General features: G+C 39.1%; 1 protein-coding gene across 1 annotated transcript; it reads right to left on the minus strand.

Moving 5' to 3' along the window:
- Positions 1-706: 706 nt before the first annotated feature.
- On the minus strand, positions 707-1,906 carry LOC308319518 (kelch domain-containing protein 3-like; the record flags this gene model as incomplete). Its single annotated transcript, XM_080769624.1, has 1 exon — positions 707-1,906. One exon carries the CDS (start codon positions 1,904-1,906, stop codon positions 707-709), a length of 1,200 nt encoding a protein of 399 aa, XP_080625750.1.
- Positions 1,907-12,565: the final 10,659 nt, after the last annotated feature.

A 12,565-nucleotide genomic window follows, 5' to 3' on the forward strand; every position in this document is an offset into this window, starting at 1 on the left:
CATTCATACACCTTTACATAGATTGTGCATTACATTCACCCATTCATACACCGATTGTGGAGGAAACCATGCAAGGCACCAACCAGCACATTGGGAGGGGTTCAGTGCCTTGCCCAAGGACACTTCGAACCACTGACCCATGGTTCATTGGACGACCTGCTCTACCTCCAGTCTCATTTAAATTTACAATGGAGGCATTTATCAGACTTAAATTAATACTGTATTACCATGTGCTGTAAATCACTCTGGATTACTAGAAATAGTGATCAAGGATCATCAGTAACAGTAGAATATATAAATATATGGCGCTAGTTAAAATCTACAAGCTCACAGGTCACGAGGTAACGCTAAAGAAAAGTGTTTTTTACCAACATCAGGATCGTGGATTAATTTCCTCAATTATGACAGAAAAATAAGAACCGATTAAAAAAAATCCTGAGCAGTCCTTTTCTTCTCCCAGTTTCCATCCATCTTCAACCGTCTCCATCTTATCCGTAGTCGGGTCACGAGGGAATCACATCAGTGTGTTCTGCTTTCCTTCCCGTCAGAATGTCGCATCCTTTCTCCTGGTCTTTCCTGTTCTTCTGTTCCGTCGTCTGGAACTCCTCTGACAGAAGCATCTTTTATTTTCCTCTTGCTCTTGTTAGTCATGGCTGTCAATTCCTACCTGATGTCTGATTGGTTGGTAGTCATGGCTGTCAGGATCCTATCTGACGTCTGATTGGTCGGTAGTCATGGCCGCCAGTTCCCAGCGTACGTCGCGGGGCAGACCGGACTGCTCCAGATCGTCCTGAAGGACCGCTAGCTGACACAGCGTCTTCAGACTAGGACTCAGGTCTAGGATGTAAAGGTCGTCGGACACCTCGGGGTCATCTTGGACGTCCAGCGGAACGGACACACCGTCTCGGTATCGGTATCCTCCGAAGAGGACCACGCGCTCTCCCAGCATGCAACAGCTCATCCGGGACATCCAGCACGGGCGTTTACCTTTAGGCTCCACCCTCTTCCAGGAGAGGCTCTCCGGGTTGAACTTCCACAGGTCGTTGAAAGTCCGTTCCAGGCGGAAGGTGTGGCCACCGAATATGTACAGCTCTCCCCTGTAGGCGAAGGCCGAGTGACCCATGCGTCCTTCTGGAAAACACGGGGCGGAGTTAGGCAACTTCAGCCAGAGGTTGGTCTCCGTGTCAAACACCCTGACCATGTTGTGGTCCATCTCGTCTTGGTTCCTTTGGCCGCCGAACACAAACATCTTTGTGTCGATGATGGTGGCAGAGTGATACTGCGAGACCGTGTGGTTACAGTTGTCCTGTGAAACGGGTGGTTGTGGAGTTCCTCTGCTGTTGATTAAAGTCCAGACCATCGCGGTGGTGTCTAGCTTGTAGACGTCGTCAGACTGCCCGCTCGTCAGGTTGAATCCTCCGAACACGTACATGACCTTCGCCGAGACGCAGGCGGAGTGGCCCCACCTCGCCTCGGGGACGCTCCCGCGGACGCCAGGCTCGGACCAGGCGTGAGTGTCCACGTTAAACGCGTACAGCGCGTTGCACTTGTCCCCTCGGATGGTGGTGACGCCGCTGCCGTCCATCTCTATCTCGATGTTCACGATTCCCCCGAAGATGTAGACCATGTCTCGTAGCAGCGCGGCCGTGTGAGCCACGCGCATGGAGGGAGCCTCCTCAGGGGAGAAGGGATCTTCTCCTTCGCTCCCCGCGGTCACCACCGAGGGGAGGAGTTTGGTCCAACGCAGAGACACCGTGTTGAAGACGTGAACGTCCATCTGGCCCACGTTGTACGTGTGAGTCTCTGCATAGTCGTAACCTCCGAACGAGTAGACCTTGTGACCCACCGCTACAGCGGCGTGATGGATCCTCTTTGAGCCTTTCTGGTGCACTGTCCAGCACAGCATGGCAGCTCTACTAGTATTGATACTACTACTACTATACTAATAGTACTACAGTTCTACTAGTAGTACTGCTACTACTACTACTAATAGTACTACAGCTCTACTAGTACTAGTACTACAGCTCTACTAGTCTACTCTACCGCTGCACCTTCCAGCACAGCGTGGCATCTCAGCTCATATCCGAGCATGTCTTCTTGCGTAAAAACCTGAGGTCTGTTATATGAGCTACGAGACTTATATACGGTTACAACGTCACCAATGACACACAAGGCTTGGCCAATCCGGCGGTACGGTGACCAAGGCTGACCAATAGGGCGACCCGTAGGGTGACCAATAGAGTCATCAGTCAGGTCTCAGGAATGAGACAGAGACAAAAGCAGTGATGAGTCCATTTATGGGTGAACTAATGATGTCACAGGCATGATGTCAGTTGTCACAGACATGATGTCACAGACATGATGTCACAGACATGATGTCATGGACATGATGTCATGGACATGATGTCACCACATATGCAATCAGGAAACTCAGTGCATTGGTCCGCCTCAGCATCACGTTCTCATTCACATGACTCACTTCATCCAATCACACTCATTCACATGATTCACTTCATCCAATCACACTCATTCACATGACTCCTTCATCCAATCACACTCATTCACATGACTCACTTCATCCAATCACACTCATTCACATGATTCACTTCATCCAATTCACACTCATTCCAGCTTCATACCATCCATCCATCCATCTTCAACCACTTATCCGTAGTCGGGTCGCGGCGGAAACACCTGAGCAAAAGAAAATCCCTTGTGGATAATAAAGACATCTAATCTAATATAATATAATTTACTATAGCCACTAGCCAGTCATTTTTGCCACAAATAAGAAAATGACTATAGCCTACAATAGCGCGTCGTTTTTCATCATTTTTGAAGATTTGAAAAAAATGACGAAATGACAAAAACGATGGGTTATAGCCCATGTTTTTTGAAATTTTGAAAAAAAAAGTTAGCCTCGTTTCTCATCATTTTGGACCGTGGGCTATAGCCCATATCGTACGGCATACTATAGCGCGCCGTTTTTCATCATTTTTGAAGATTTGAAAAAAATGACGAAATGACAAAAACGATGGGTTATAGCCCATGTTTTTGAAATTTTGAAAAAAAAAGTTAGCCTCGTTTCTCATCATTTTGGACCGTGGGCTATAGCCCATATCGTACGGCATACTATAGCGCGCCGTTTTTCATCATTTTTGAAGATTTGAAAAAAATGACGAAATGACAAAAACGATGGGTTATAGCCCATGTTTTTTGAAATTTTGAAAAAAAAAGTTAGCCTCGTTTCTCATCATTTTGGACCGTGGGCTATAGCCCATATCGTACGGCATACTATAGCGCGCCGTTTTTCATCATTTTTGAAGATTTGAAAAAAATGACGAAATGACAAAAACGATGGGTTATAGCCCATGTTTTTTGAAATTTTGGAAAAAAAAGTTAGCCTCGTTTCTCATCATTTTGGACCGTGGGCTATAGCCCATATCGTACGGCATACTATAGCGCGCCGTTTTTCATCATTTTTGAAGATATGGAAAAAATGACGAAATGACAAAAACGATGGGTTATAGCCCATGTTTTTTGAAATTTTGAAAAAAAAAGTTAGCCTCGTTTCTCATCATTTTGGACCGTGGGCTATAGCCCATATCGTACGGCATACTATAGCGCGCCGTTTTTCATCATTTTTGAAGATTTGAAAAAAATGACGAAATGACAAAAACGATGGGTTATAGCCCATGTTTTTTGAAATTTAGAAAAAAAAAGTTAGCCTCGTTTCTCATCATTTTGGACCGTGGGCTATAGCCCATATCGTACGGCATACTATAGCGCGCCGTTTTTCATCATTTTTGAAGATTTGAAAAAAATGACGAAATGACAAAAACGATGGGTTATAGCCCATGTTTTTTTAAATTTTGAAAAAAAAAGTTAGCCTCGTTTCTCATCATTTTGGACCATGGGCTATAGCCCATATCGTACGGCACACTATAGCGCGCCGTTTTTCATCATTTTTGAGGATTTGAAAAAAATGACGAAATTACAAAAACGATGGGTTATAGCCTATGTTTTTTTAAATTTTGAAAAAATAAGTTAGCCTCGTTTCTCATCATTTTGGACCGTGGGCTATAGCCCATATCGTACGGCATACTATAGCGCGCCGTTTTTCATCATTTTTGAAGATTTGAAAAAAATGACGAAATGACAAAAACGATGGGTTATAGCCCATGTTTTTTGAAATTTTGAAAAAAAAAGTTAGCCTCGTTTCTCATCATTTTGGACCGTGGGCTATAGCCCATATCGTACGGCATACTATAGCGCGCCGTTTTTCATCATTTTTGAAGATTTGAAAAAAATGACGAAATGACAAAAACGATGGGTTATAGCCCATGTTTTTTGAAATTTTGAAAAAAAAAGTTAGCCTCGTTTCTCATCATTTTGGACCGTGGGCTATAGCCCATATCGTACGGCATACTATAGCGCGCCGTTTTTCATCATTTTTGAAGATTTGAAAAAAATGACGAAATGACAAAAACGATGGGTTATAGCCCATGTTTTTTGAAATTTAGAAAAAAAAAGTTAGCCTCGTTTCTCATCATTTTGGACCGTGGGCTATAGCCCATATCGTACGGCATACTATAGCGCGCCGTTTGTCATCATTTTTGAAGATTTGAAAAAAATGACGAAATGACAAAAACGATGGGTTATAGCCCATGTTTTTTTAATTTCGTCATTTTTTTCAAATCTTCAAAAATGATGAAAAACGACGAAAATTTTGAAAAAAAAAGTTAGCCTCGTTTCTCATCATTTTGGACCGTGGGCTATAGCCCATATCGTACGGCATACTATAGCGCGCCGTTTTTCATCATTTTTGAAGATTTGAAAAAAATGACGAAATGACAAAAACGATGGGTTATAGCCCATGTTTTTTGAAATTTAGAAAAAAAAAGTTAGCCTCGTTTCTCATCATTTTGGACCGTGGGCTATAGCCCATATCGTACGGCATACTATAGCGCGCCGTTTGTCATCATTTTTGAAGATTTGAAAAAAATGACGAAATGACAAAAACGATGGGTTATAGCCCATGTTTTTTGAAATTTTGAAAAAAAAAGTTAGCCTCGTTTCTCATCATTTTGGACCGTTGGCTATAGCCCATATCGTACGGCATACTATAGCGCGCCGTTTTTCATCATTTTTGAGGATTTGAAAAAAATGACGAAATTACAAAAACGATGGGTTATAGCCCATGTTTTTTGAAATTTTAAAAAAATAAGTTAGCCTCGTTTCTCATCATTTTGGACCGTGGGCTATAGCCCATATCGTACGGCATACTATAGCGCGCCGTTTTTCATCATTTTTGAAGATTTGAAATAAATGACAAAATGACAAAAACGATGGGTTATAGCCCATGTTTTTTGAAATTTTGAAAAAATAAGTTAGCCTCGTTTCTCATCATTTTGGACCGTGGGCTATAGCCCATATCGTACGGCATACTATAGCGCGCCGTTTTTCATCATTTTTGAAGATTTGAAAAAAATGACGAAATGACAAAAACGATGGGTTATAGCCCATGTTTTTTGAAATTTTGAAAAAAAAAGTTAGCCTCGTTTCTCATCATTTTGGACCGTGGCCTATAGCCCATATCGTACGGCATACTATAGCGCGCCGTTTTTCATCATTTTTGAAGATTTTTAAAAAATGACGAAATGACAAAAACGATGGGTTATAGCCCATGTTTTTGAAATTTTGAAAAAAAAAGTTAGCCTCGTTTCTCATCATTTTGGACCGTGGGCTATAGCCCATATCGTACGGCATACTATAGCGCGCCGTTTTTCATCATTTTTGAAGATTTGAAAAAATGACGAAATGACAAAAACGATGGGTTATAGCCCATGTTTTTTGAAATTTTGAAAAAAAAAGTTAGCCTCGTTTCTCATCATTTTGGACCGTGGGCTATAGCCCATATCGTACGGCACACTATAGCGCGCCGTTTTTCATCATTTTTGAGGATTTGAAAAAAATGACGAAATTACAAAAACGATGGGTTATAGCCCATGTTTTTTGAAATTTTGAAAAAATAAGTTTGCCTCGTTTCTCATCATTTTGGACCGTGGGCTATAGCCCATATCGTACGGCATACTATAGCGCGCCGTTTTTCATCATTTTTGAAGATTTGAAAAAATGACGAAATGACAAAAACGATGGGTTATAGCCCATGTTTTTTGAAATTTTGAAAAAAAAAGTTAGCCTCGTTTCTCATCATTTTGGACCGTGGGCTATAGCCCATATCGTACGGCATACTATAGCGCGCCGTTTTTCATCATTTTTGAGGATTTGAAAAAAATGACGAAATTACAAAAACGATGGGTTATAGCCCATGTTTTTTGAAATTTTGAAAAAATAAGTTAGCCTCGTTTCTCATCATTTTGGACCGTGGGCTATAGCCCATATCGTACGGCATACTATAGCGCGCCGTTTTTCATCATTTTTGAAGATTTGAAATAAATGACAAAATGACAAAAACGATGGGTTATAGCCCATGTTTTTTGAAATTTTGAAAAAATAAGTTAGCCTCGTTTCTCATCATTTTGGACCGTGGGCTATAGCCCATATCGTACGGCATACTATAGCGTGCCGTTTTTCATCATTTTTGAAGATTTGAAAAATATGACGAAATGACAAAAACGATGGGTTATAGCCCATGTTTTTTGAAATTTTGAAAAAAAAAGTTAGCCTCGTTTCTCATCATTTTGGACCGTGGCCTATAGCCCATATCGTACGGCATACTATAGCGCGCCGTTTTTCATCATTTTTGAAGATTTGAAAAAAATGACGAAATGACAAAAACGATGGGTTATAGCCCATGTTTTTTGAAATTTAGAAAAAAAAAGTTAGCCTCGTTTCTCATCATTTTGGACCGTGGGCTATAGCCCATATCGTACGGCATACTATAGCGCGCCGTTTTTCATCATTTTTGAAGATTTGAAAAAAATGACGAAATGACAAAAACGATGGGTTATAGCCCATGTTTTATGAAATTTTGAAAAAAAAAGTTAGCCTCGTTTCTCATCATTTTGGACCGTGGGCTATAGCCCATATCGTACGGCATACTATAGCGCGCCGTTTTTCATCATTTTTGAAGATTTGAAAAAAATGACGAAATGACAAAAACGATGGGTTATAGCCCATGTTTTTTAAAATTTTGAAAAAAAAAGTTAGCCTCGTTTCTCATCATTTTGGACCATGGGCTATAGCCCATATCGTACGGCATACTATAGCGCGCCGTTTTTCATCATTTTTGAAGATTTGAAAAAAATGACGAAATGACAAAAACGATGGGTTATAGCCCATGTTTTTGAAATTTTGAAAAAAAAAGTTAGCCTCGTTTCTCATCATTTTGGACCGTGGGCTATAGCCCATATCGTACGGCATACTATAGCGCGCCGTTTTTCATCATTTTTGAAGATTTGAAAAAAATGACGAAATGACAAAAACGATGGGTTATAGCCCATGTTTTTTGAAATTTTGAAAAAAAAAGTTAGCCTCGTTTCTCATCATTTTGGACCGTGGGCTAAAGCCCATATCGTACGGCATACTATAGCGCGCCGTTTTTCATCATTTTTGAAGATTTGAAAAAAATGACGAAATGACAAAAACGATGGGTTATAGCCCATGTTTTTTGAAATTTAGAAAAAAAAAGTTAGCCTCGTTTCTCATCATTTTGGACCGTGGGCTATAGCCCATATCGTACGGCATACTATAGCGCGCCGTTTTTCATCATTTTTGAAGATTTGAAAAAAATGACGAAATGACAAAAACGATGGGTTATAGCCCATGTTTTTTGAAATTTTGAAAAAAAAAGTTAGCCTCGTTTCTCATCATTTTGGACCGTGGGCTAAAGCCCATATCGTACGGCATACTATAGCGCGCCGTTTTTCATCATTTTTGAAGATTTGAAAAAAATGACGAAATGACAAAAACGATGGGTTATAGCCCATGTTTTTTGAAATTTTGAAAAAAAAAGTTAGCCTCGTTTCTCATCATTTTGGACCGTGGGCTATAGCCCATATCGTACGGCATACTATAGCGCGCCGTTTTTCATCATTTTTGAAGATTTGAAAAAATGACGAAATGACAAAAACGATGGGTTATAGCCCATGTTTTTTGAAATTTTGAAAAAAAAAGTTAGCCTCGTTTCTCATCATTTTGGACCGTGGGCTATAGCCCATATCGTACGGCATACTATAGCGCGCCGTTTTTCATCATTTTTGAGGATTTGAAAAAAATGACGAAATTACAAAAACGATGGGTTATAGCCCATGTTTTTTGAAATTTTGAAAAAATAAGTTAGCCTCGTTTCTCATCATTTTGGACCGTGGGCTATAGCCCATATCGTACGGCATACTATAGCGTGCCGTTTTTCATCATTTTTGAAGATTTGAAATAAATGACAAAATGACAAAAACGATGGGTTATAGCCCATGTCTTTTGAAATTTTGAAAAAATAAGTTAGCCTCGTTTCTCATCATTTTGGACCGTGGGCTATAGCCCATATCGTACGGCATACTATAGCGCGCCGTTTTTCATCATTTTTGAAGATTTTTAAAAAATGACGAAATGACAAAAACGATGGGTTATAGCCCATGTTTTTTGAAATTTTGAAAAAAAAAGTTAGCCTCGTTTCTCATCATTTTGGACCGTGGGCTATAGCCCATATCGTACGGCATACTATAGCGCGCCGTTTTTCATCATTTTTGAAGATTTGAAAAAAATGACGAAATGACAAAAACGATGGGTTATAGCCCATGTTTTTTGAAATTTAGGAAAAAAAAGTTAGCCTCGTTTCTCATCATTTTGGACCGTGGGCAATAGCCCATATCGTACGGCATACTATAGCGCGCCGTTTTTCATCATTTTTGAAGATTTGAAAAAAATGACGAAATGACAAAAACGATGGGTTATAGCCCATGTTTTTTAAAAATTTGAAAAAAAAAGTTAGCCTCGTTTCTCATCATTTTGGACCATGGGCTATAGCCCATATCGTACGGCATACTATAGCGCGCCGTTTTTCATCATTTTTGAAGATTTGAAAAAAATGACGAAATGACAAAAACGATGGGTTATAGCCCATGTTTTTGAAATTTTGAAAAAAAAAGTTAGCCTCGTTTCTCATCATTTTGGACCGTGGGCTATAGCCCATATCGTACGGCATACTATAGCGCGCCGTTTTTCATCATTTTTGAAGATTTGAAAAAAATGACGAAATGACAAAAACGATGGGTTATAGCCCATGTTTTTTGAAATTTTGAAAAAAAAAGTTAGCCTCTTTTCTCATCATTTTGGACCGTGGGCTAAAGCCCATATCGTACGGCATACTATAGCGCGCCGTTTTTCATCATTTTTGAAGATTTGAAAAAAATGACGAAATGACAAAAACGATGGGTTATAGCCCATGTTTTTTGAAATTTAGAAAAAAAAAGTTAGCCTCGTTTCTCATCATTTTGGACCGTGGGCTATAGCCCATATCGTACGGCATACTATAGCGCGCCGTTTTTCATCATTTTTGAAGATTTGAAAAAAATGACGAAATGACAAAAACGATGGGTTATAGCCCATGTTTTTTTAAATTTTGAAAAAAAAAGTTAGCCTCGTTTCTCATCATTTTGGACCATGGGCTATAGCCCATATCGTACGGCACACTATAGCGCGCCGTTTTTCATCATTTTTGAGGATTTGAAAAAAATGACGAAATTACAAAAACGATGGGTTATAGCCCATGTTTTTTGAAATTTTGAAAAAATAAGTTAGCCTCGTTTCTCATCATTTTGGACCGTGGGCTATAGCCCATATCGTACGGCATACTATAGCGCGCCGTTTTTCATCATTTTTGAAGATTTGAAAAAAATGACGAAATGACAAAAACGATGGGTTATAGCCCATGTTTTTTGAAATTTTGAAAAAAAAAGTTAGCCTCGTTTCTCATCATTTTGGACCGTGGGCTAAAGCCCATATCGTACGGCATACTATAGCGCGCCGTTTTTCATCATTTTTGAAGATTTGAAAAAAATGACGAAATGACAAAAACGATGGGTTATAGCCCATGTTTTTTGAAATTTAGAAAAAAAAAGTTAGCCTCGTTTCTCATCATTTTGGACCGTGGGCTATAGCCCATATCGTACGGCATACTATAGCGCGTCGTTTTTCATCATTTTTGAAGATTTGAAAAAAATGACGAAATGACAAAAACGATGGGTTATAGCCCATGTTTTTTTAAATTTTGAAAAAAAAAGTTAGCCTCGTTTCTCATCATTTTGGACCATGGGCTATAGCCCATATCGTACGGCACACTATAGCGCGCCGTTTTTCATCATTTTTGAGGATTTGAAAAAAATGACGAAATTACAAAAACGATGGGTTATAGCCCATGTTTTTTGAAATTTAGAAAAAAAAAGTTAGCCTCGTTTCTCATCATTTTGGACCGTGGGCTATAGCCCATATCGTACGGCATACTATAGCGCGCCGTTTTTCATCATTTTTGAAGATTTGAAAAAAATGACGAAATGACAAAAACGATGGGTTATAGCCCATGTTTTTTGAAATTTTGAAAAAAAAAGTTAGCCTCGTTTCTCATAATTTTGGACCGTGGGCTATAGCCCATATCGTACGGCATACTATAGCGCGCCGTTTTTCACCATTTTTGAAGATTTGAAAAAAATGACGAAATGACAAAAACGATGGGTTATAGCCCATGTTTTTTGAAATTTTGAAAAAAAAAGTTAGCCTCGTTTCTCATCATTTTGGACCGTGGGCTAAAGCCCATATCGTACGGCATACTATAGCGCGCCGTTTTTCATCATTTTTGAAGATTTGAAAAAAATGACAAAATGACAAAAACGATGGGTTATAGCCCATGTTTTTTGAAATTTAGAAAAAAAAAGTTAGCCTCGTTTCTCATCATTTTGGACCGTGGGCTATAGCCCATATCGTACGGCATACTATAGCGCGTCGTTTTTCATCATTTTTGAAGATTTGAAAAAAATGACGAAATGACAAAAACGATGGGTTATAGCCCATGTTTTTTTAAATTTTGAAAAAAAAAGTTAGCCTCGTTTCTCATCATTTTGGACCATGGGCTATAGCCCATATCGTACGGCACACTATAGCGCGCCGTTTTTCATCATTTTTGAGGATTTGAAAAAAATGACGAAATTACAAAAACGATGGGTTATAGCCCATGTTTTTTGAAATTTAGAAAAAATACGTTAGCCTCGTTTCTCATCATTTTGGACCGTGGGCTATAGCCCATATCGTACGGCATACTATAGCGCGCCGTTTTTCATCATTTTTGAAGATTTGAAAAAAATGACGAAATGACAAAAACGATGGGTTATAGCCCATGTTTTTTGAAATTTTGAAAAAAAAAGTTAGCCTCGTTTCTCATCATTTTGGACCGTGGGCTATAGCCCATATCGTACGGCATACTATAGCGCCGTTTTTCATCATTTTTGAAGATTTGAAAAAAATGACGAAATGACAAAAACGATGGGTTATAGCCCATGTTTTTTGAAATTTTGAAAAAAAAAGTTAGCCTCGTTTCTCATCATTTTGGACCGTGGGCTATAGCCCATATAGTACGGCATACTATAGCGCGCCGTTTTTCATCATTTTTGAAGATTTGAAAAAAATTACGAAATGACAAAAACGATGGGTTATAGCCCATGTTTTTTGAAATTTTGAAAAAAAAAGTTAGCCTCGTTTCTCATCATTTTGGACCGTGGGCTATAGCCCATATCGTACGGCATACTATAGCGCGCCGTTTTTCATCATTTTTGAAGATTTGAAAAAAATGACGAAATGACAAAAACGATGGGTTATAGCCCATGTTTTTTGAAATTTTGAAAAAAAAAGTTAGCCTCGTTTCTCATCATTTTGGACCGTGGGCTATAGCCCATATCGTACGGCATACTATAGCGCGCCGTTTTTCATCATTTTTGAAGATTTGAAAAAAATGACGAAATGACAAAAACGATGGGTTATAGCCCATGTTTTTTGAAATTTTGAAAAAAAAAGTTAGCCTCGTTTCTCATCATTTTGGACCATGGGCTATAGCCCATATCGTACGGCATACTATAGCGCGCCGTTTTTCATCATTTTTGAGGATTTGAAAAAAATGACGAAATTACAAAAACGATGGGTTATAGCCCATGTTTTTTGAAATTTTGAAAAAATAAGTTAGCCTCGTTTCTCATCATTTTGGACCATGGGCTATAGCCCATATCGTACGGCACACTATAGCGCGCCGTTTTTCATCATTTTTGAGGATTTGAAAAAAATGACGAAATTACAAAAACGATGGGTTATAGCCCATATTTTTTTAAATTTTGAAAAAATAAGTTAGCCTCGTTTCTCATCATTTTGGACCGTGGGCTATAGCCCATATCGTACGGCATACTATAGCGCGCCGTTTTTCATCATTTTTGAAGATTTGAAAAAAATGAAGAAATGACAAAAACGATGGGTTATAGCCCATGTTTTTTGAAATTTTGAAAAAAAAAGTTAGCCTCGTTTCTCATCATTTTGGACCGTGGGCTATAGCCCATATCGTACGGCA

This window comes from Protomyctophum bolini (assembly GCF_963924005.1).
Source record: "Protomyctophum bolini genome assembly, chromosome: 8".
NCBI lineage: Eukaryota > Metazoa > Chordata > Actinopteri > Myctophiformes > Myctophidae > Protomyctophum > Protomyctophum bolini.